This window comes from Acinonyx jubatus, chromosome D3 (genome assembly GCF_027475565.1).
Source record: "Acinonyx jubatus isolate Ajub_Pintada_27869175 chromosome D3, VMU_Ajub_asm_v1.0, whole genome shotgun sequence".
NCBI classification, from domain to species: Eukaryota; Metazoa; Chordata; class Mammalia; order Carnivora; family Felidae; genus Acinonyx; species Acinonyx jubatus.
In genome coordinates, this window is record NC_069392.1 from 19,925,191 (window position 1) to 19,947,247 (window position 22,057).

Here is a 22,057-nt window from a genome sequence, read left to right on the forward strand (position 1 = left end):
GGTCTCATCCCCAGGAGAACCCCACCTGCCTGGCCTGAGCTCAGGGAGTCTCTGGGTTTCCAGTTTCCCAAGTCCCATCATCTCAGCCCCTGATGCTCATGGGCCTGGCTGGTGGATGGAGCCTTTGAACATCATCTAACTTCTCCAGGCAGGTGCAGTGCCTCAGGGTCACAGAGCCAGTGGACACTTGAGGGACTGTCACTCTCCCCCACCCCTAGTCCCTCATCCTGCAGCAAGGTCATGATCATTTTTCCCACAACAGGCAGCCCCTTGCTTAGCTCAGAGTCAGGTCCTGGATTGCCCCAGATCCCTGGGGCCGCAGTGAATGTGAGCCTGTGGACAGCACCTGTGCAGTGAACGAGGAGGCCGAGGAAAAGAGGACTCCAGGCCATGGTGGAGGTGAAATGATTCTGTTCCTTAAGTCGCAGGCTTCGAGGCTGGCAGGACTTTTCCCAGGCCTCTTTTATCCCCTTGCTAGAGAGACATGGTGGACATGCAAATCAGCCAGGGTGAGGGGGCTGCTCACAGGCGGGAACTCTGTGGTTTGAGAGAGGCCAGAGAGGGGAGGGACAGCCCTGCAGACCTACCCTCAGTCCGGGGATTCTGCTTCACCCTCTGATCGCATAGTCTGGGGTGCACAACTCCATTCCCCTCCATGTCCTGACCTCACTCCTGGGCTGACCTGTCCTGGCTGAGCTCAGAAGTGGAATTTGTCTGTATTTTCTGAACCCATGATAACATGTTTACTCTACAGACACTATAGGAGGTTTAAGTCAGTGGGGTTGCGGAGCCATATCTCTGTTGGGGAACACCAGAACCTAAATAAAATTCTTCCCTTGGCAAGTGCACATGGAATTTTAAGGCGTCATTGAGGTGCTGTAAGTGTCTGTCCATGGGGTGGGGGGGAACGGGGGAGCTTCTGAGACAGGTCATAGCCTCAGTATCCACAAGGTGCAGTCGGTGTCGAGGACAGATCCAGTCCTTGGGCAAGGTGTGACAGTGACTGAGTTGAGCAGAAATGAGGTGAGTGGAGAGGCGGGAAGTACTGACCTGTGTTAGAGAGAGAGGCAAATCTACACGACACAGTTCTAAGAGACATGGATGCAAAATTTTATATCAGCGTCAGAGGAGATCCTGTAGAAACCTACACCTTTTCCCTCAGGTCTCACATCCGGATGGCCAACCCTTCCTGCGTGATAGAAGCCCTGATGCCAGGCTCACCCCATCTCCAGGTGCTTTGCCAGGTGATCTCTGCTGTCCCCTGGTGGCCACTCCACACTGACTCTGGGAGGCTCGGGGAACTCCTTTGTCCAGGTGATGAAGAACCCACAGCTCAGAACCTGATTCTCTGATCCCTTGACTGCTGGCTCCAGAGGAGGAATTGCTCTTTTCTCCGATGCCCTGTCAGCCTCAAGACCAGGCAGGAGGAGATCAGATTATCCATGAAAACAAGAACAGGCTCATCTGAGGAAGACAAGGTAAGGCCCATCTGAAGTATCACTGCTCATATCTCTGGGGACAGGGGTGGTCATGGGTGTGGTTCTTGGGCTTAGCAGTAGGGACACAGGACGCAGCAACAGCCCTTACTGGTGCTGGCTGCTGATGCATCAAAATAGGACCATTCCAAAGACAGAGACAGGAGAACTCTCACCCAGAAAACATTTATCAAGACCCACTTTGGTCTGACACAATCATCCTGGGAGATGATTGTGAACAAGACACAGATCTTTCTCAGAGGTTCCTTCTTGTGGTTGGAGCAGGAGAGTGGTCACAGTGGCTCTGGTGGCACAGCAGAGTCTCCAGCCCCTTCTACCTGTATCTTATCTTCATATGCATTTAGAATATACTGATGAACATGTGTGTACATACATAGCTATGTGTATCTGCTGCGTGTGTACGTAGAGTTCTCTGTGTATGAGTGTGTTCCAGGAGTTCTAGACTCTGACTGGGTGCCCAAAACATGCTTGATGGAATTCCTGTTTGGGTGTAGTCATGTAGTTCCATTTTATCACCAATGACAATGTGGGTGCAGTAACCATAATGAAATGGTCATGCAGGCAGGATCTAGGGCAGCACGTGTGCAGAGAGTAAGAAGGGGGAGCAGGAGAGGGATCCAGGCCATGGAGGAGATGCCCGAGAGCTCTGCCTCCTGAGGCCCCACAACAGGGCATGGCTGTCCCAGACCCTCTTATCCTTCAAGGGCAGAGCCTGCTCAGGTGGAAAAGGACCAGCCCTCATTAGCCCTCTAACCATGCCAATGGAGGTTTTGACTGAATCAGGACCCATAAAAACAGAAAATAGGGTTCCTACCCCACATTCCCACAATCACTGCCACAAACAATTTTCCAGGTGACCGTCACTATTTTAGGGCCTCCATAGAGGGTGCTGCCAAAGGTCTGCCCTGTGACATCACTGGGTCAATATTCATTCAAGCCTCTCTCCCTCTCTGTTGTGCCCAATGTCATTACAGACAGATGCAGCTCTGCCTAGGGGGGCAATAAATCCTTTATTCTGGGAAGAGTCTCCTATGACAGTTCAATGTCTGTCACATGGTTCTTCTTCTGGCCCATGTCTCTAGGGTTTGCTTTCTCAGCTGACGTCAGAGGGTCCATCAAGGTCCTGAGGCTGTTAGTATTGGTAGAAATGAAAGTCACAGAGAAAGGCTGGGTTCTGCAGGAATGTTCTACACAGTTGGATGCTGAAGCTTTTGACAGTGTTCCTGGCCTGGCCTCCTCTGCAGGGCCTGGGCATGGGGCCGAGGGAGTGTCCTGGGGTATGCAGTGGGGATAGCCATGGTGCAAGGTGGGCAGAAAAAGGAGAAACATGGAATTGAGGGGCAGAAAAGATCAGGGAGAGAGAGGGGCTGCCTAAGAGAGGGAGGGAGAAGTCTGAACATGCTGGTGGAGGTGCTGGACCAGGGGCGGGCCAGGCTCTGTCTCTCCCTGGAGCTCGGTCCAGCATGGGCACCTGTTCTCTGGGCTCCCTCCATCTGCAACCTATCCCTCCACGCTCTCGGGGTGACCCCCACATGGGCAGGAGGTCCTGTAGGTCTGGTCCTCAGACACTACATCTCCCGTCCCTGCCCACGGAGAGGTCTGTGTCTTCCCTTTGGTGTTCAATGAACTTCTTCATTTTCATTTTGTCCTTCATGTTTGGATCTGAAGACTGAGACCACCTGTGGCAGGGTGTCTATTAGATCTAGAAATCCTTGCCCAGAAGGGTAAGGATGTAAATAATCACTCAGGCACTAGAAAATGCATTAGGAGCTAAACAGTTTGCTCCCCTGGGCAAACATTCTCATCTGGGTAAACAGACAGCTTATTAAATAAAAGTGTACTGATCAGACTGGTTTGATGACTACCCCCTTGAGAGGGTCCACCAGTCCTATGCTGTTATGTCACAGAAGTGACCCACGTCAGGCTGCTCCTTCCTTGAAAGACCTGCCTCACGCCCCTCATGTGCACATCCTGAAACCCTGCACACACTCCCCTCACCTGCCTGAGACGTTCCTGAGACTCTGCCTGGGGGTTTTCTCCTGAGCACTAACGGACTTGGTGTGCAGGATGAAGTGGTTTTCGGGTGATCTTTTGGGAATGAGCACCTGCTGATGGGCAGGTGCTCGTGCCTGTTCAGGTTGCCATGGAGAAGACAGAGCCCAGACAGGACTGAGGACTGGCTCCATCGCTGGGGGAGTGAGAGCAGGGCCAGTCTGTGTGGAAGGCTCTGTCCCGCTGGGTGTGACCAGGGGGAGCTGTGTGAGCCAGGCTGGGGGAGCAGGTTTGGGTCCCCCTTCACCTGTCTGTGTCACTGTGAGTCACTGAAAACTGCTCCCACTGCCATGGTAGGTGGCAGAATGGCAGTGAGCTTTGCCCTGGGCCTGGGCCTGGCTTATGGTCAGGATGGCCTGGTCCTTGAGTTGGAACTTGAAAATTGGTCAGGGATCCCTGAGGGCAGGTTGCTGTAATGATAGATAATTTCCAGGGGTGTCTAGCTTGGCTTCTGCTGGTGCCAGTGGACATATGTACTTCCCATGTGTTTTCCCCCACGTGTGATCCTGGCCGTCTCCTTCATAGTCACTGACAGCGAGGGGGTTGAGTCAGCTTGTAGGGGCCATGGAGCCTGTGAGACAGAAAAGGAGAGGTGGGCTTCCAGATCTGGCCCAATCCCCAGGAGCCCCCCACCTACCTAGCCTGAGCTCCAGGGATTCTCTGCAAACCCCAGGTTTGCCCTCTCTCTTCAATCTCGTTCCCAGAATCCAGTGGGCCTGGCCGGTTGATGTGGCTTTTGAACAAATTGAAAAACAAGTCTTTCTCTGCATAGAGGCAGTCTGTCTGGGCTCACACGGAGCCAGTGAGCACAGTGAGAGGATTTTACCCCTACAGCTCCTCATCCTGCATCAGGGTCATGAGCATCCTGCCCCACAGGCAGCCCATGCTGAGCTCTGAGTCTGGGCCATGCTTGTCCATGGCCCTGAGTTGGGGTGGGTGTAAGCTGGGTGCAGCACCTGTGCAGTGGCCAAGGAGGCTGAGGAGGAAAGGTGTCTAGAACATGGTGGAGGTCTCCCGAATCTGCTCCTGAGGCCCAAGGCCGGGTAGGATTCTCTCCTGGCCTCTTATCCCTTCCTGGGGAGACCTGGAGGTTATGCATCAGCCACCTCAGGGGCTGCTACTGAGGATCTTTGTGGTTTCAGAGAAGAGCTCAGCCCCAGGGGACACAGAGAGGAGGGGGGTCTTACGCAGGCTCATCCCCAGTTCAGGGGAATCTGACTCAATCTCTGGTATCATAGTCTGGGCCTGACATTTGTGTCTGGCACGGGCTATCAGCACAGAGGATGGAGGGGGGAACTGTGATCACAGGGAGAACAGGTGTTTGTGGACAGTGACAGAACTTCAATCTCGTGAGGGTTCGCTAAGTTCTTGCTGGTGGGAGACAAAGTGCTTGGACCCATATTAGAGAAATAAGCAGTGTGTCCATGAGCAGAGTCCGTCACACATATACCCTGAAATTTGTACCTGAAAGTGAAGGATGACACTGTAAGCAAATGACAAGTGACTGAAAGTCCCAGGTCCTGGTTACTACCCCCCACTGACTATTAGAAGCCCTGATGCCCAGACCCTCCCCATCTGCAGATGGTTTTGGCAGGCGATCTCTGCTGCCCCCTGGTGGCCACTCCACTCTTGCTGCTGGAGGTGCAGGGACCTCCCTTGTAAAGTGTAGATTCAGAACCTACAGCTCAGGTGCTAATTCCTGCTCCATGGACTCTTGCCCCGGTGAGGAATGACCTTTCTATGCATGGCTCCTGCCTGCCTCATATTCTGGCATGAGGGGCCCAGAGTACCCATGAAAACATGAACAGGCTCATTTAGAGGAGGAGAGCACAGGTGTCAATGATGCACCCCTGCACCTGTCTCTGGCTGGTGGGAGGTCATGCAGGTGGTACTGCATCTTGGAGATGGGGTCAAGGACTCAGGAGATGGCTCCTATTGGTGCCAACTGTGGATGCAGGGCTGATGTGTTTGGAGGGATGGTGACTGGATACTAATGCCCCAAAGACAGAGACAGAAGAGTATCCACCCAGCAGATACTTATTTAGACCCAAATTGATCTGGCACATATTCCATCGTGGGAATTCTGTACGAATAAGACACAGTCTGTATTGAAGAGGGAACTCTGGAGCTGCAGGGGTCGGGGGAGGGGAAGTAACAAGAGGTGAGATGCGTGGGGGAATATTCCAGTGGGTGCAATAGAGGAGCAGCAGGCATGGTGGCTAGAGAATCTCAAAGAACAGGACAACCAGAGGGACCTGGGATTCCACCTGAGTTCAGGGCCAGTGTTGAGTTTCTCCTGAGGTGAGCATTCTGGGTACAGAGGCATGTGGTCAGGTGTGGTAAGAGGCCATTTCCAGGTACTAAGTCAGTTTCTCCTGGCAGTTTTTGGACACATAGAGGTCTAAAGCCTTCCTAAAGCCTCAGGTAGACTAGGGTGCTACATGTGCCTCTGGTCCTGGTGCCCTGTCTGAGGTCCCACGTAGGTAGATTACCTATCACTGCTTTCTCCAACAGCCCACTGCTAGCTGAGCTGAGCAGGAGCATGAAGGGGGGTGCATCTGAGAGGGAAGGGAGGCTGGGAGAGGGCATGGGTCCCCAGTCCCTGGAGAGGTAGAGAGAAGAGCAGAGGCTGGCAGGTGCAAGGCAGCAACAGTTACCTGCACCAGGTGAGGAAGGCCGCCCAGGCTGAGAGGGGATGAGGGACGACCTAAGCCAGAACTTTCCAGGTCCTAAAGGAGATAGCTTCTTCCTCTCAAGTGCAGTTGCTTGTGGGGGGGTGTTGCTGCAATTGGCCACAGGGCCACCTGGGACCAAGGAGGTGCCAGCCCATTCATTGTTATGTTGATGAGAAAGGCTAAAGTGAGAATCTCCCAATTATCATTCTCCGGAGTGACCTTCTCATGATCCTTTAACCTGAAAAATCTCTGGAAATCCAACCAAAGATTGTCTTTCTAGTTCATTATGTCAATCAGTAAATTTCAGATGAAATATTCCAATGGTACTTTCCATACTTTTTTGAGGAGAAAATGATGTTCTTTCCTGTGTCTCCCCACTCCCATGAACGTATCACTCCACCAAAAGCCAGAGGTGGAAATAGTGAAAGCGTTTTCTTTTCCTTCTTAATAAATTCCTCATCTGTTCTTTTGACCTAATGCAATTGCTCTAAAAATCAGTTTCAAAACCAGAAGTCAAAGAATCAAGGAGAGAAATTCACTTCATGATACTAATGTATTTTAGTTCTTGGAAAAGTTCTGCCCCTCATAGCGACAGCAGAGGCCCAAATTCAGATGAGGCCCTACACGGGGTCAGCATGGGGTGGGGTGAGAGGTGTGAGTCCATGGTGGGTCTGACCTCAGCTAAGGGTCAGACCTGCTTGGTGCATGTAATGGGATTTGGGACAGCGGGAGTTCAATGGTGCCAGGTGAAAGTCCCCAGGTGGGACACAAGGTAGTGTCTGCACTTTCCCCAGTTTCTGTAAAACTTGAGGCAGAGCCAGGGGCAGGAGGGTCCTGGTCCTCTCTTCATGAAGCCTCAGGTAGCTCTTCACGATGTGGGGACGTCTCATCCAGGAACCAGGGGTGACACAGCACACGGGGCCCATCCAGGCTGCCTGTACCCAGGACAAGAGGAGTGCCCACAGGACATACTGAGACAGCTGTCCCCCCTCTTGAGTGACACGTGATTACATCTGGGGCCCATGTGTTGTATAGTGACATCCTAAACCTTTATTATCTACTAAAAAACCTGACTACAGTCCTCATAGTCAAAATAGCCCCCTCTCCTTCACCACTGTTCAGTAGGATAAACACAGACAGGAGGCCAAAGAACCTGCTAGAATCTCTCATGTTGCAAGGGGCTGGGCCAGGACCAGGGAGGACACCTGATCAGAGGGCAGGTGAGAGTGAGAGCCAGGCAGGCCTTGGAGGAGTGTTTGTTCACCATTCTTCTGTGTCATCTGAGTCACTGCCAAGCACTCCCACTGCCACATTATGTAGTACAGAAATGATCAGTCTTGTCGGGCCCTCCGGGGGGCCCTTGGGGGGGGCGTGTCCCTAAGTTCCATCCTCAGAATCACATTTGGAACCGCTCGTATCTGCACGTATATCCAGCTCATGGACCTGGTTTGAATTTTGCTGGTACCAAGATGCATGTTCACGCATTAACTTATCTTCAGAGCTGGGGATCCTGTACCTGACCAGGGCCTGTGACACAGGGGGAGTCCACTTCATGTCAGGAGAGACACAGAGTCTGTAAGAGAGGAGAGGAGAGGGGCCTGGAGAAAGAAAGGGAGGCTGGGTCAGTATGGACTCATCCCAGCCCTAACCAGGGTAGCAACGTGGACAGGGGTGAGGGCAGGGCCCCATCTCCACAGGCCCTGGATGGGAGACAGCAGGGTATCTGTGCCTCACACTGTGCCTCCCTGTGGGCCTCTCACCTGTGCTGGGAGCAGGGGAGGAGGCGTGAAGCCACGCAGAGTGTGGTCCTGGGAGGATCAGCACCACAGGGCCCTGGGAGCTGTTCCGCATGCAGATGCCCGGACCCCACCCCGACCTGCTGCAGCTGCATCTTGCGGAGACCCCCCCCTCCTCAGGGGACTGTGTGCTCACTGAGCATCGCAGTCTAGGGGTCTAGGCCACCATGGAAAATGTCACTTCCTCTCCTGGTCTCCCCAGGTCCTTTCTGGCCACCTGGAACATGGGGCTTAACTGTCCTGACCTGGTCAAGCAAGTTCGATTCAAGGGCTAGTCCCTGTAGTGATGTGGAAGGAATGATTTAAGATTAGACTCTTTTCACCAGCCACATGGAGTGTGTGCTGTGGGTGGGGTGATATCTCTGGGAATATGGTCTGCACAGCTCTGGAGGCAGGCAGTGTGCCTTGTCTGCTTTAGGCACCTCCTGGGGTGAATCATCAGGAAATGTGGGGGGCACTTCCTGTGGTAATTCACGGTGATTATCATGGGGAGTTGCATTTCTAGTGCACAACTGGGGCAAGAAGGAGTGTGTATGGATTCAGAAGATCCCCTAATATTCCCTGGGTCTGCATTATAGTCATCAACGCACCACAACCCAATTCAGCAGGTCTGACGATCGACTAACTTTCTTGAATGAAGGCTTAGTTGTGCTAACTGGCTGGGATGTTTGCTGTGGAAAGAGGGATATCGAGTGCGTGGTGACGAAGGTAGTTATAGACACCACTCTAACCACAGGGTAGCTGTAGAAATGAACAGGATAAAAGGAACAAGTGTTTCTTCCTTACGTTGTAGGAATGTGTTTGGATATACAGTAATCGTATGTGTTCATTTTCTTCTCTGTGTCGTCTCATTATCATCTAACATCAAATGTGTGAACAGTATGTAACTTTATATCTCAATATTGAAGTTATAGGATAGCAAATCGTCTAGGACAAAAATAAATATCCCTAGCAGACAAAAGTGTATTTCCTATCCTGTTTAGGGGGCAGGGTGAGCATATATGTGGTTGTCATGGGATAGTTTCATCATATCAGGTGGACCATGGTTACTGATATTCCCTACATCTACAGACTTGGTTTGCGTGCATCTGGGTGGATTTCATGTGGACAGGGGTTGACTGTGGTGGCGTATTAAGTGTCAGGCTGAACTGTATTTCACAGAAATGTTTTCTGTCTATATTTCTGGTTAGGGTGGGTATAAAGAGAGATTCCTGTGCATGATTTGGGGGGTGGAAGTGAGGCAGCACCCATTTTGTGTCTCACTCCCATGGTTGTGTATCTTCTGGTCACTTTGTAGAAGGAGGCAACCGCCCCAATGTCCCCCATTCACCCGCAGGATGGATGTGGCTCTCTTACTGTCTGTTAAAACCCAGAGCATCTAGTGTGTGCATCTTTTCTCATTGTTTAAAATGTTTCTCATTGTTAAAAATACAAGAAACAATCCTATCTGTCTGGAGACTGGACATGCATACTGGGTTTTGTAGAAGAAAGCCCAACTTTGTGTGTATATAGTGGCCTCCTCAGGTCTCTCAGGACCGTGTCTGGGATGCCAGCCATCCTGGATTGGGTTCCTGGAAGGAGACTCTGAGATGAAGAAGTGCATGTGTAAGAAATTGGAAGAAGTGAAGCCAGACTGGGGAGTAGAAGAGCGACCCACATGGTGTGGAACATCAGATGAGGCCTCATTCCTGCAGGGAGCTCTAAAATGGGGACCCTTTAGGACATTGGAACTGAGGCAGGGCCTTGGATCTAGGCTTCAAGAGATCATTTGAACCTCTCTGAGAAGGGCCATATCCTAAGGAGTCAGTTTCTGAACCAAGAGCACTTCCCAGGGAGGATCACCCCTATGAGCTGTCAGGGGCTCCAGGCAGCAATGGGTGGGGACGTGAGCCCAGAAGGGGGGATGTGGGTAATGCCCCAGTGTCTACTGCACCCGTCTGCTCCACTCAGGTAGAGTTAGGTGCACTCATGGCATCAGGGCTTCAAGACCTCAGGTGAGCTGGGAAATTTGGGGCTCTAATTTTGGTCAGTTGCATGAGCAGTAGCCCACGACCACCCCATGGAAATGCAGAGATGATGACCACTGGACAAAAGTCTCTTGTGTCTTTTCTCCCCCTATGCTGTGACCTCAGTTCAGTCCCAGGCCCAGAGAACCAGGGAAGCCTAGTGTTGTCAGCTATACATATGTTCTGTGACCATCCCTGTCCTAGAGGGCTGTGAGGGAGGGGGCAACCTGGGGACCTCAGCTCCAGGAACTTTGACCAGACCCACTCTGCTTTGTCCCCAAGCCTCCAGGGGATGGAGGAGAGTGTGACACAGATGGGGAAAGAGTTTGTGTCTCACTTCCCCATCTGCCTGTATCACTGTGAGCATCACTATTGCCACCCCACACCTGACAGTAATAGTTGGCCTCGTCCTCGGCCTGGGCCCCGCTGATGGTCAGGGTGGCCGTGTTCCCCGAGTTGGTGCCTGAGAATCGGTCAGGGGTCCTTGAGGACCTTTTGCTATCATCATAGATAATCATCACCGGGGCCCGGCCTGGCTTCTGCTGGTACCAGTAAGCATATTTACTTCCAATGTTGTTTCCTCCACACGTGATCCTGGCCGTCTTTCCCAGGTTGACTGACACTGACGGGGGCTGAGTCAGCACATAGGAGGCCACGGAGCCTGCAAGAGAGAAGGTGAGAGGTGGGTTTCCAGCCTGGGGTGTCATCCCCTGAACACTCCCACCTGCCTGGCTTAAGCTCCAGTGATTCTCTAGGCCCCAGTGTCCACTCTGCTGTCATCTTAGTCCCTGGGGCCCATGGGCCCGCCTAGTGGATGGAGCCTTTGAACAAGTGAGAACCATCCCCCTCTCCTTTCCCTGGGCAGGTGCAGCCCTTCAGGGCTCACACAGATCAGTGAGCACAGTGGGGGGCTATCACCCCACCAGCCCCCCATCCCACAGCAGGGTCTTGAGCATCCTGTCCCCACTGAGACTCCCCTGCTGAGCTCAGAGTCAGGACCAGGCTTGTCCCGGAACCCTGGGCCTGGGGTGGGTGTGAGCCTGGGCACAGCACCTGTGCAGTGAGCGAGGAGGCCGAGGAGGAGAGGGATCCAGGCCATGGTGGAGGTGCCTCGATTCTGTTCCCTGAGGTCCCGAGGCTGGGCAGGGTTCCTCCCAGGCCTGACTTATCCCCTTGCTGGAGACACCTGCTGTTCATGCAAATCAGCCAGGGCTCAGGGGATGCTGCTGAGGAGCCTCGTGGCTTCAGAAATGGGCTCAGCCCCAAGGGACACAGAGATGGGAGGGGCAGCCCCTGCACACCCACCCTCAGCCCAAAGGATATGCTTCACCCTGTGATCCCATAGTCTGGGGCCCACACTCCATCCCTCTCCCTGTCCTTGCCTGGCTCCTGAGTGGGTGTCAACACAGCAGAGTTCAAGGATGGAATCTGTCTACATTTTGTTTCTGTCTTTTTTATTCTAGATTTTCTTATTTATTGAGAGAGAGAAAGAGGGAGAGAGAGCACACATCAGCAGGGGAGGTGCAGAGAGAGGGGGAGAGAGAGAGAGATAACAGAGAGACAGAATCCCAAGCAGGCTCAACCTACAAACATGAAGCTGATGCAGGCAGGGCTTGGCCTCGTGAATTGTGAGATTCTGACCTGAGCCAAAATCAAGAGTTGGGTGGTCAACCGACTGAGCTATCCAGGCACCTCTGTCTGTCTTTTATGAACCCACTACAGAATGTTTACTCTCTAGGTGACTGGGGGAACTTAGGTCAACGCAGTGTGCTACCCCAGGTCTAGGTTGAGGAACTTCAGAACTTGAAGAAATTCCTCCCTTGTCAAGTGCACATGGAGTTTCAACGAGCTATTGAAGTTCTGTAGGACTGTATCCTGAGGGAGAGCTCCTGGGGTAGGCCATCGATGCTGTGCCTCAGTATGCCTAGGGGGCTCTCAATGCCAGAGGCAGACCCACCTTGAACAAGGTTGGACAGTGGCTGAGTTAAGCAGCTGTGGGCCGGGCTGGAGAGGCAGGAATTGCTGGATCTGTGCTAGAGACAGGAGCACATTGTACAGGAGACAGATCTGAGAGACACTGAACCAGTAGCTTACACCAGAGTCAAAGGTGATGCCATAGACAACCTACACTTTTCAGTCAAGTCTCATGACTAACCCTCCCTGCATATGCCCTGTTGCCCAGACCCTCCCCATGTGCAGGGGGCTTTGCCGGGTGATCTCTGCTGCCCCCTGGTGGCCGCTCCACTTGACCGCCCGAGGCCCAGTGAAATCCTTTTTCCGGGGGGAGATTCAGAACCCAGTGCTCAGATCCTGATTTCCTGATCCGTGGACTGCTGACCCCAGGGAAGGAATTCCTCTTCTCTGCGGGGCCTCTGTCAGCCTCAAGACCAGGCAGGAGGAGGTCAGGTTATCCATGCAAGTAGGAAGAGGCTCATGTGAGGAGGAGGAGGAGGCAGGGCCCATCTGCGGTATCACTGCTCCTGTCTCTGGGGAGGTGGGTGGCCGTGGGAGTGGTTCTGAGGCGTGACACAAAGCTACACAGAAGCCAGGGACTGCCTCTAACTGGCACTGGCTGCTGGTGTCGCCAATAGTGTGATGATGGCTACTGCTCCCAAGACAGAGGAAAACACTCGTCCAACAAACACTAATTCAGATCCGCTTAGTCTGGGACACATTGCATCCTGGGAAATCAGTGTGAACAGGACACGGGCCCTGGGTCAGAGTTTCCATCTTTGGACTGCTGCAGCAGAGTGGAAGTCTTGCTTTGTTGGTACCGGAGACAGTCTCCAACCTCTCCTACTTGTATCTCGTCTTCCATATTCATTTAGAAACCACACTATTGCTATTGTCAAGTCTCTCTTGAGACGTCAAGATTGGCCCTGTGGCCAAGAATTGGCCCCTTGAATGTATCATTTGGGTGGGGATCTTTTAGGGGACTTTTACTCTTGTGAGGGAAGAAACAGAGTAGAATTATGCAGTGTTCTCTCCCTGTACTTGGTTGTGATAGCTGGAGCTGCAGCAGCCATCTGAGGTCTGTTGTCAACAGCAATAAAAACAAAGCCTCCGTTGTCGTGATGGTGGGGCCAAAAGTGAGCAGACATGGAGATTAAAAGAACACCTGACTGGGGCGCCTGGGTGGCTCAGTCGGTTAAGCCTCCGATTTCAGCTCAGGTCACGATCTCGCGGTCCGTGAGTTCGAGCCCCGCGTCGGGCTCTGGGCTGATGGCTCAGAGCCTGGGGCCTGCTTCCAGTTCTGTGTCTCCCTCTCTCTCTGCCCCTCCCCCATTCATGCTCTGTCTCTCTCTGTCTCAAAAATAAATAAATGTTAAAAAAAAATTAAAAAAAAAAAAGAACACCTGACTGAAGAATGAATGGGTTAAATAGGAAATTAAAAGAATAAATTAAAAAAAAATACATGGAAGCAAATGAAAATGAAAACACAACAGTCCAAAACCTTTGGGATGGAGCAAAGGCAGTCCTAAGAGGGAAGTATATTGCAATACAGGTCTTCCTCAGGAAGCAAGAAGAGTTGCAAATACACAAAGTAACCTTACACCTTAAGGAGCTAGAAAAATGAACAACAAATGAAGCCTAAAGCCAGCGAAGAAAAATAATAAATATTAGAGCAGAAAAATATGATCTAGAAACAAGCTAACAAAAAAAGTAGAGTAGATCAATGAAACTAAGAGCTGGTTCTTTGAAAGAATTAATAAAACTGAGAGGCCTCTAGCCACACTTACCAAAAAGAAAAGAGAAATGACTCAACTAAATAAAATCACAAATGAAAGAGGAGAGATCACAACCAATACCACATAAGTACAAACAATTATTAAGAGAACATTATGAAAAATTATATGCCAACAAACTGAGCAATATGGAGAAATGGACAATTTCCTAGAAACATGCAAACTACAAAAACAGGAAGAAGTAGATAATTAGAACAGACCTATATCCAGCAAAGAAATTTAATCAGTAATCAAAATCTCCCAACAAACAAAAGTCCAGGGCCAGAAAGCTTCCCAGGGGAATTCTTCCAGACATTTAAAGAAGAGTTAATACATATTTTTCTCAAACTGTTCCAGAAAATAGAAATGGAAGGAGAACTTGATACTCTTTCTACAAGGCCAGCATTACATTGATTCCAAAACCAGAGAAAGACCCCACTAAAAAGGGGAATTACAGGCCAATATCCCTGATTAACATGGCTACAAAATTTCTCAAGAAGATACTAGCAAACCAAATCAAACAGTACATTAAAAAAATTATTCACCACGATCAAGTGAGATTTATTCGTAGGTTCCAGAAATGGTTCAATATTCACAAATCAATCAACATGAGACACCACCTTAATAAATGGAAGGGTAAGAACCATATGATCCTCTCAATAGGTGCAGAAAAAATATTTGACAAAATACACCATCTGTTCTTGATAAAATCCTCGTCGAAGTTGATGGAACATACCTTGACATCATAAAGGCCGTATGCGAAAGGGATTGTGAAAAAAAAATTAAGTACATTAATGTATGACAAAGACTGAGCTTTTAAACACAGTGAACAACAGTCAGGTATGCCAGACATGGGTTGCCATGCTAAAACTGGTAAAGTGAAGGTGGTACCCTATCATGTCTCTTGAACTCAAGCCCTGTTTCAATTAGGAGTCCAACAAATTCTTGAACAGACACTTAATGTGATGTGTACATACCAATTCAGTATAAATGGAAATCTAGCTAACATTTGAGGGGACAGCTAAGGACATCAGATATCCTTTAGAATTCCAGAGGATGTATGGAATGACCCACAAAATATCCCTTGTGCAACAGAGGAGCCATTTTGGAAAGCACCCATTCTAATGAGGGGACAGAAACATGCTGGGTGGTTTCTAGGATAGGGGTTCAGGCATCTGAGCAGAGGGGGTTCAGACATCTAACTGAGCTCAATGTGTGTCATATTCCTGGATGAAATCTCTTGGATATGGGGTCAAGGATGAGGAACTCTAGACAGAAAAATAATGTATTTTGGTCATCATTCCCTAGGCAATATCATCTGATGTTTTTTCAGATGCTTTTGCTTCAACACAAGAATAACCCTGCAAGGAGGGCCATTTTGATTATAGCATGGTGGAGTAGAGAATAAGTCAATGACAATTTACATGACCTAAGTATAAGCTTGTCTGCACTGGTGTGGGAGATGGGATGGAGGCATTTAAAGTGAGGATTCTCCTGACAGTTATGGAAATTGCACTGAGTAGGCATTTCCTTGTGCCTCTGTTCTTTGTGGAGAAGTTGGAAAGAGCTACCTTCTGGAGCTGTAACATACAGGCAAAGAGGAAGCTGTGACTGTCCCCAGACAATTCAACAGAGAGTATTTCTATTGATCACAGGGACTTGGACATTCTTCATCCTGCCCCTTAGTGCATATTGAGAAGATCTCCCCTCGGAGCTGTGTGTCATCTTGAAATACAGCCTCTTCATCCACAAAAGGATTTTTGACCTTGTGTGTTTCCTAAAGAGATGGGTTTAGGGCAAAGACTCTAATCAGGGCTGACTACTCTTTGCCAGAATGGTAATGGAAATGCCCACTCAGAAAATGGACATATTTCTATAGAGTGTGAATGTTCTTATGAAACTATTTTAGTGTCCTTGTTCATACCCTATGAAGGACATTTAAAGAACACAAGAAAAGTGATGCCCTGGCCAGAGATAGAAAGAAATAACTGGTGGATATGGGATTGAGGGAAAGAGAATGTGTAGTAGGAGGAAGTGATAGCTAGCTGTTTTATTTGAAATGATTGTTCATGTGTGTTTTCAGCATGTATGTACTATATTACTCCAGAATGAATCTAGATAATAATGTCTATTCCTCATATAGTAATAAAATGGTAACCTGTTAATGACATTCTCATAAATCCATCATTTAGTTCTGGGGTTGAGTGAGTGGTCTTATAGATTGGGTCCTTGCCTCCTGAGATCACTAGAAAGGTTTCCTGGGAACAGTCGGAGCCACCTTTTCTTCTGCCCCATGCTCTATTAGTACAAAGAGCAAACTCAGGTCCCCATGGTGCAGGAAACACTATATTTTTTAATTATTCTGGGTTCTTTTGACCACACAATAAGGCATAATATTCAAATAAGTGGCAAGAGTATCTCCAATGACCATTTGAACATAATATGATTAATGACCAATAAAGCTAAAGCAAATAAACCAAAAATACACAAATATCAATCCCTAAATCCTTATCATTCAGGTTTAATGAAACAAGATAGTTCCATAACTATAGAAAGTGAGTGGAAAAAGAAAGATAAAATTACCAGAACAGATGCAATGTAAAATGAGTGGCACTTAACTCAGGTATTCTATGGACTCATGAATGTTCTTGCCCTAAGGTGCTGATTCCCTATTTGCATTGACCAGAAAAACACTAGTAGATACTCTGATTATAGAAAAACCTGGTTATTTCACATTGACTCTATTAAAAGTAACAATTTTCTCATCTTTTTATAAAAATATTGAACCCTAGAGACAACACTAGAGGCTTTTCCTATACCTCGAGACTCATATACACAAGACACAAAGGGCTTTGTAGCTCTAGAAATTTCATATTGGAAGCAATCCTGTTCACTCAACATCTAGCTTCTATATTTCTTGGTAATGGTTCCTACTCTAAACATAATAACTACCTTCTCCAGAGGAAATGGTGGTCTCACCTTAAAAGGAGACACACTAGGGGCGCCTGGGTGGCTCAGTCGGTTGAGCGACCGACTTCAGCTCAGGTCATGACCTCACGGTTTGTAAGTTCGAGCCCTGCGTCGGGCTCTGTGCTGACAGCTCAGAGCCTGGAGCCTGCTTTGGATTCTGTGTCTCCCTCTCTCTCTGCCCCTCCCCCACTTGTGCTCTGTCTCTCTCAAAAATAAATTTAAAAATGTAATAAAAAAAAAAAAGGAGGCACGCTAGTAGAGGCAATGGTCACACCTGCCTTCCTATGCATTAGCAGATACTTTATAAAAAGGACACTGATGCTATTTGAGTCAGGAAGAATTTCTCATAACAGTTGCTTTAGAAACTCACAAGACAATGGCCCCTTCGGAGAGGCCTAATTCCTACAGAATTTCCACATGAGGACACATACCCTAAAGTCAAGCACAGCCTCTGATCGCCTTACACAAACATGAAGCTGTGATTCAGGAAGTTATTCTGTGCCTCTATTAGCACATGCCACATTGCAGAGTACTTTAACCCACTGCTAGTAATCAAGGTGTGTTGCTCTTCCAGTCTAGATGACTTAAGTATGAAGGTACTGATCATTTATCAGGGAAAGAGAGAAGGTACTGAAACAGATTTTGAAAATAATTCATAGAAGAACATTATGGGAGAGAGAGATTAGGATCTATGCTAAACTGAACATCCATCCCCATTTGCCCATGAATGAGGTCATTGCCAGGATGTGGCACTTCCAGTGCTTAACATGGAAAGTTCTGCTCAACCGGGAAGAGACTTGGTCCTGACCAGGGTTCTGGAGACCATGCTCAGGTTCATTCAATGCATGAAGAATTCTTGGCCATCATTTTTGTATATGTGTTGTTTTGCAATTTTTATCATTGGCATTTCACCCAGAAATTGGGTTTATAACCCATGGAAATCAGATGTTTTGGGGACCTCTGTGACATGGGGACATGCATACTAGATAACTCTTCCTTGTGGAACAAAGGAGCCATTTTGGAAAGAGCCTACCCTGGGGGCAGACAGTCCACATGCAGGGCTGCTGCCAGGACAGGGGCTCATTGATTTCAGGGGAGGGAAGATTCTACCTGTCACAGAGTCTCAAATCATATTCTCTCCTGTTCAGATTCCTTGGATGTGGAGTTAAAGATGAAGGGACATTGGGGAAGAAAACCCTTCCCTTTATCTTCATTCCCTCAGCTATGTCTTAGATCTTTTCTCAGGTACTTCAGTCACTGACATGCTGAAGAATGGCTCACCAAGGAGGCTCATGTTGGCTAGGGCAAGGTAGAAACAACTGAAAAATGTCTTATATTTCAATCCTTAAATGTGAGTTATCCATACAATGGGATATATTTTGGTAGTAAAAGTAACTAAATACTAGTACATGCTACAACATGGATGCACCTTGAAAACATCATTCCGAGTGAAAAAAGTCATTCCCAAAAGATGTCCTATTGTGCAATTCCATTTATATGAAATGTTCAAACTGGGGATGCTATGGGGACAGAGTGTAGATCATTGATTACCAGAGGCTGAGCAAATTGGTGGGAAATGGAAGATGAATGCCAATAGTTACAGTGTTTCTTTTTAGGACAATAGAAATGTGATAGCAGTGATGTCTTCTCAATTTGGAGAATATACTAAGAGCCATTGTTTTAAACTTGTGAGTTGTATGCTACCTAAATATAACTGAAAAAAACCCTTACCGCACCCCCTGCCCAATAAACCAAAAAAGAGAAAGTTGGAAACTGGATTTAATAAGACAACATCAATTCTGGAAAACTGAATTCAAGCCAGGCTGCACTGGTGTGTGAGATGGACCCATTTAAAGTGAGGATTCCCTGGGAATTGCAGGAAGTGCACTGCACAGGCACTTCCTGGTCCTTAGTTCCCGCCATTGCAGAGTTGGAAAGAATCACTTTCTAGGACCATATCAAAGAAGCAAATAGGCTCTGTCATTTCCCAGACAATTTGGCAGAATGTGTTTCATTTTACTTTATCTTGAGAAGGAAGAGGAACAGAGACCTGAATTCTCAAGACCATGCTGCATGAAGTCCCCTCTGCACAGGGTTGGAAGCATCTTCAGAGCAAGGAGGAGCCTGTGAGTACAGAGAAGGTTTTGGTCTCACTTCCCCATAAACTTGAACCACTGTGGAGAGTATTACTACTAGCATATGAGCAACAGTAATAATCAGCCTCATCTTCAGCCTGGAGCCCAGAGATGGTCAAGGAGGCCGTGTTGCCAGACTTGGAGCCAGAGAAGCGATCAGGGATCCCTGAAGGCCGGGAATTTACTCTATAAATCAGGAGTTTGGGGGATGTGCCTTCGAGCTGTTGGTACCAGGAGACGTAATTATATCTCCCAATGTCATTGCTGCTGCCAGCACAGGAGATGGTGACTGTGCGTCCCAGATCCCCCGACACTGAGGGAGGCTGATTCAGGGCAGACTGGGCCCAGGACCCTGAAAAGAGAAAGAACATATTCTAGTGAGTTCAGTGCTGGGGGCCCAAGTGAGTCTGAAGAGCAGACAAAGATCAGTCCAGATGTCCCTGTGGACTCCTCCTTGAAGGCCGCACCTGTGTCCTGAGTGAGGAGACTGAGGAAGACCAGAGCCCAGGCCATGGTGCAGATGCCCCAACAGCACTGCCTTCTGAGACCCCAACCCTGGGCCTGGCTCCCCAAGACCTCTCTTATCCCCTTCCCCTTGTTCAGAGGAGGGAGGGGCCTCCATGCAAATGTGCTTCCTGCACCTGCCTCTCCTCAACCCTCTGACCTGGCTCTTTATTCTAGATACTTTTGCATCCCTGGGCAGCAGAGCTTACTCAGGACTTAAAAATCTTTAACATATTATCAGTCAGGTCATACTGAGCTCATGACAGTGCCCTGGAAATAGATCCAACCCATAGATATCCTTACATTTCCTGTGATGAGAATCCGGTGGTTCCTAAGTAAGGAATCCCAGGGCTTCTCCTCCAGATGTGTGACTCAGCTGTGGGGCCAGGATGACAAGCCGGCTGAATGAGATCCAACTGCTCCGTTTCCTGGGCCTAAAGGTGGAGTTGGGGGCCATGATTCCCCCTCACCACCTTTTTATGCCCTCAGGATGGGTCCTCATGCATCACTCCATCCTATGTCTCTGTGGTGGTTTGAGACTGAGGCTGTGGCTGAAACCTGGGTTGTTTTTCAGCACTTTGAGAAGATGATATTGGGGAGGACAACACTTTGAGGCCTCAGAGGGGCTCAGTGGGAAGGAACTCTTTACATTTCATATGGACAGCTTAAGTCACAGAAAATCCCTTCTCTAAATCCAGGCCCTCGCTGCCCCCCGAAGGTGCATTGCAGGCACCAGGGAAGGGAAGGCAGCTGAAAATCCCTCCTCTCCTCCCACTGTGGTCTTCCCTCCCCCACCCAACTCAGTACCACACCCCCTGATCCTTTCTATTCCCTGGTAGCACATTTCCTTTGGTCCAGGAACTTTCTCCAGAATGGAATGTGCCATCTGCCACACCAGGTGGCCCACCGCTCACCTCACGACTATTCAGCATGTCCCACCACAGCTTTGGCTTAGGAGTTTGCTTGTGAGGCATCTCTGGGCTCAGGGAGGAGTCAACATTATATGTTAAAGAAACAAACCCCAGTAGAAAGGCTGAGTGAGAAAAATGAGAACAGGTAAAGATAGATTGGCTTCTCAAAATGTAGGGGAAAAAAAATACTGTCTAAAGAAGAGAAAGCTCTGTAGGATTGAAAGCCACCTAGTGGAAAGCAGAAGGTGAATTCTACTGTTTGAGGACGTGGGAAAAGGGAATGGGGTCAGGTTTGGCCTGAGGGCCCAGCTCCAGGGATCTCTCCTCAGGGCACGTTTTAGTGTCACAGGGAATATGGGACTTTCTTCCTAATGTCCTCTTTGTGCACATTGAGAAAGCCCCACTTCCAAGATATCCACCTTCCTGAGGTAAAGTTTCTTCCATAGACAGAGAGTTGCTTAGTCTAGTAGTGCTTTCTAGAAAAGAATCAGTTTGGGGTAAAAACTCTAAGCAAAACTGACTAAAACTCATGTATAAACTATGGAAAATCCTCACCTCAATTCTCTTTTCATTTAGAAAACACTCACCCTCTTCACAAGGCTTTCCGTCATGATGTGATCTATCTGCTGTCCCCACAGCTTCCCATGCATCTCCCTGCTCTGAGTCTCCAGTCAACCATTGCCCAGCCCACTAGATTTCTTTCCGTTTTTCATTGGCCATAGTCCCTCTACCTCAGCACCTTTACACAGGCTACTCCTCTGCCTGAAATGCCCATATCTTTATACCTCACATGTCTGGATCTTTCTGAGGACACAGAAATGTGCCCCAACAGCCCAGTTAGTAATCCTATTCGTGGAATGAACTAAGTGGGGAAGTTGAGCTAAGGTATTTGCCCAAAGAGTTTCCAGCTGCATTCAGGCAAGTTACAAAAAAATATTCCCAGCCAGGTCTGAGGAGAAGGCCACAAAATAGAACTGTAGTTTTGTTATATGTCACCCTGGCAAATGCCACACTTGGTGTTGTGCTTTTACTCTCTTGGTTTCTCTCTGCAGTCACCCATGGCTTGGAGGAAGGGAGGGGCAGAGGACCTGCTCTTTCCCACGTTACCCCTTCCCGGAAAACACAATTCTGGCTGCACAGAAGGCTGAAGACTTTTTCATCCCTGCTCTGAATGAAGAGGATGAGCAAAGGCTTCCAGTCGAACTGAGCTCTAGTAGCCCCTTTTCCAGAAACCAAAACCTGGCTGGGAACATGGCATTCCCTTTCCACCTCTCCTTAGGGTGGGTGCTCACACCTCTCTGTCCCCAGCCTCTGCAGTGGCCTGAGATTGGGTCTGGGACTAAGTTTTAGGGGTGTTTACTGTATTGTGCAGAGAAGGGACTTAAGAGTTTTCCCCCTTAGGAGGAAAGGGGAGAAAGAAGCTGAGGCCTGGAGAAACCTCAGCAGGACTTTGGGGATGGGGTTTGGTGGGGGGATGTCATTGCAGTCCCCAAATCTAGGCTCTTGCTGCCCCCTGGTGGCTTAGCTGAGACAGCCCAAAACCAAGAATAAGGAGGAGACTAGGGAATCGGCTTCACCTCCCTTCCACCCTTTCTCCCTCTCCTTCCAAAATGGAATTTGCTCCCCACCCACCACCCCTGATGTCTGTGTAATGCACTCTATGCTCCATGGATAAGTTCCTGATGCTCCATCTAGGGTAGAATCTGTCACCTGACACACTCCCAGCTCAGGACCACTAGCTTCCCCAGGGACCCTTGTCAATGGATCACTACCTGGGAGGCAGGTCT

The 22,057-nt window shown here is 49.0% G+C and overlaps 3 protein-coding genes, 1 long non-coding RNA gene and 1 gene segment (V, D, J or C); 1 reads left to right on the top strand and 4 right to left on the bottom strand.

The window, feature by feature from the left end:
• The window catches only part of LOC106988627 (immunoglobulin lambda-1 light chain-like), a 308,524-nt gene extending 289,071 nt beyond the window's left edge, over positions 1 to 19,453 (bottom strand). For both annotated transcript variants that reach the window (XM_053206512.1, XM_053206514.1), the window contains exons 1-2: positions 19,323 to 19,453; positions 18,903 to 19,207 (exon numbers count right to left, since the gene is read on the bottom strand). In XM_053206512.1, the coding sequence (XP_053062487.1) occupies positions 18,903 to 19,207; positions 19,323 to 19,368 (351 nt within the window). In that variant the 5' untranslated portion in view covers positions 19,369 to 19,453. The remainder of the gene's footprint in view (positions 1 to 18,902; positions 19,208 to 19,322) is intronic.
• Positions 1 to 22,057, bottom strand: part of LOC128312485 (immunoglobulin lambda-1 light chain-like) — a 442,895-nt gene that overhangs the window by 265,744 nt on the left and 155,094 nt on the right. The window lies entirely within an intron of this gene.
• The window catches only part of LOC106988621 (immunoglobulin lambda-1 light chain-like), a 505,411-nt gene that overhangs the window by 252,315 nt on the left and 231,039 nt on the right, over positions 1 to 22,057 (bottom strand). The window lies entirely within an intron of this gene.
• Positions 1 to 22,057, bottom strand: part of LOC106988734 (immunoglobulin lambda variable 5-39-like) — a 603,934-nt gene that overhangs the window by 238,206 nt on the left and 343,671 nt on the right.
• LOC113595120 (uncharacterized) overlaps positions 1 to 22,057 on the top strand; it is a 251,930-nt gene that overhangs the window by 224,488 nt on the left and 5,385 nt on the right. Inside the window, exon 11 of one of the 3 annotated variants that reach the window (XR_008291857.1) lies at positions 1,163 to 21,550. This is a non-coding gene — a long non-coding RNA (uncharacterized LOC113595120). Of the gene's footprint in view, positions 1 to 1,162; positions 21,551 to 22,057 lie in introns of those variants that run through there. The other 2 variants (XR_008291856.1, XR_003415578.2) reach the window with 2 other exon arrangements.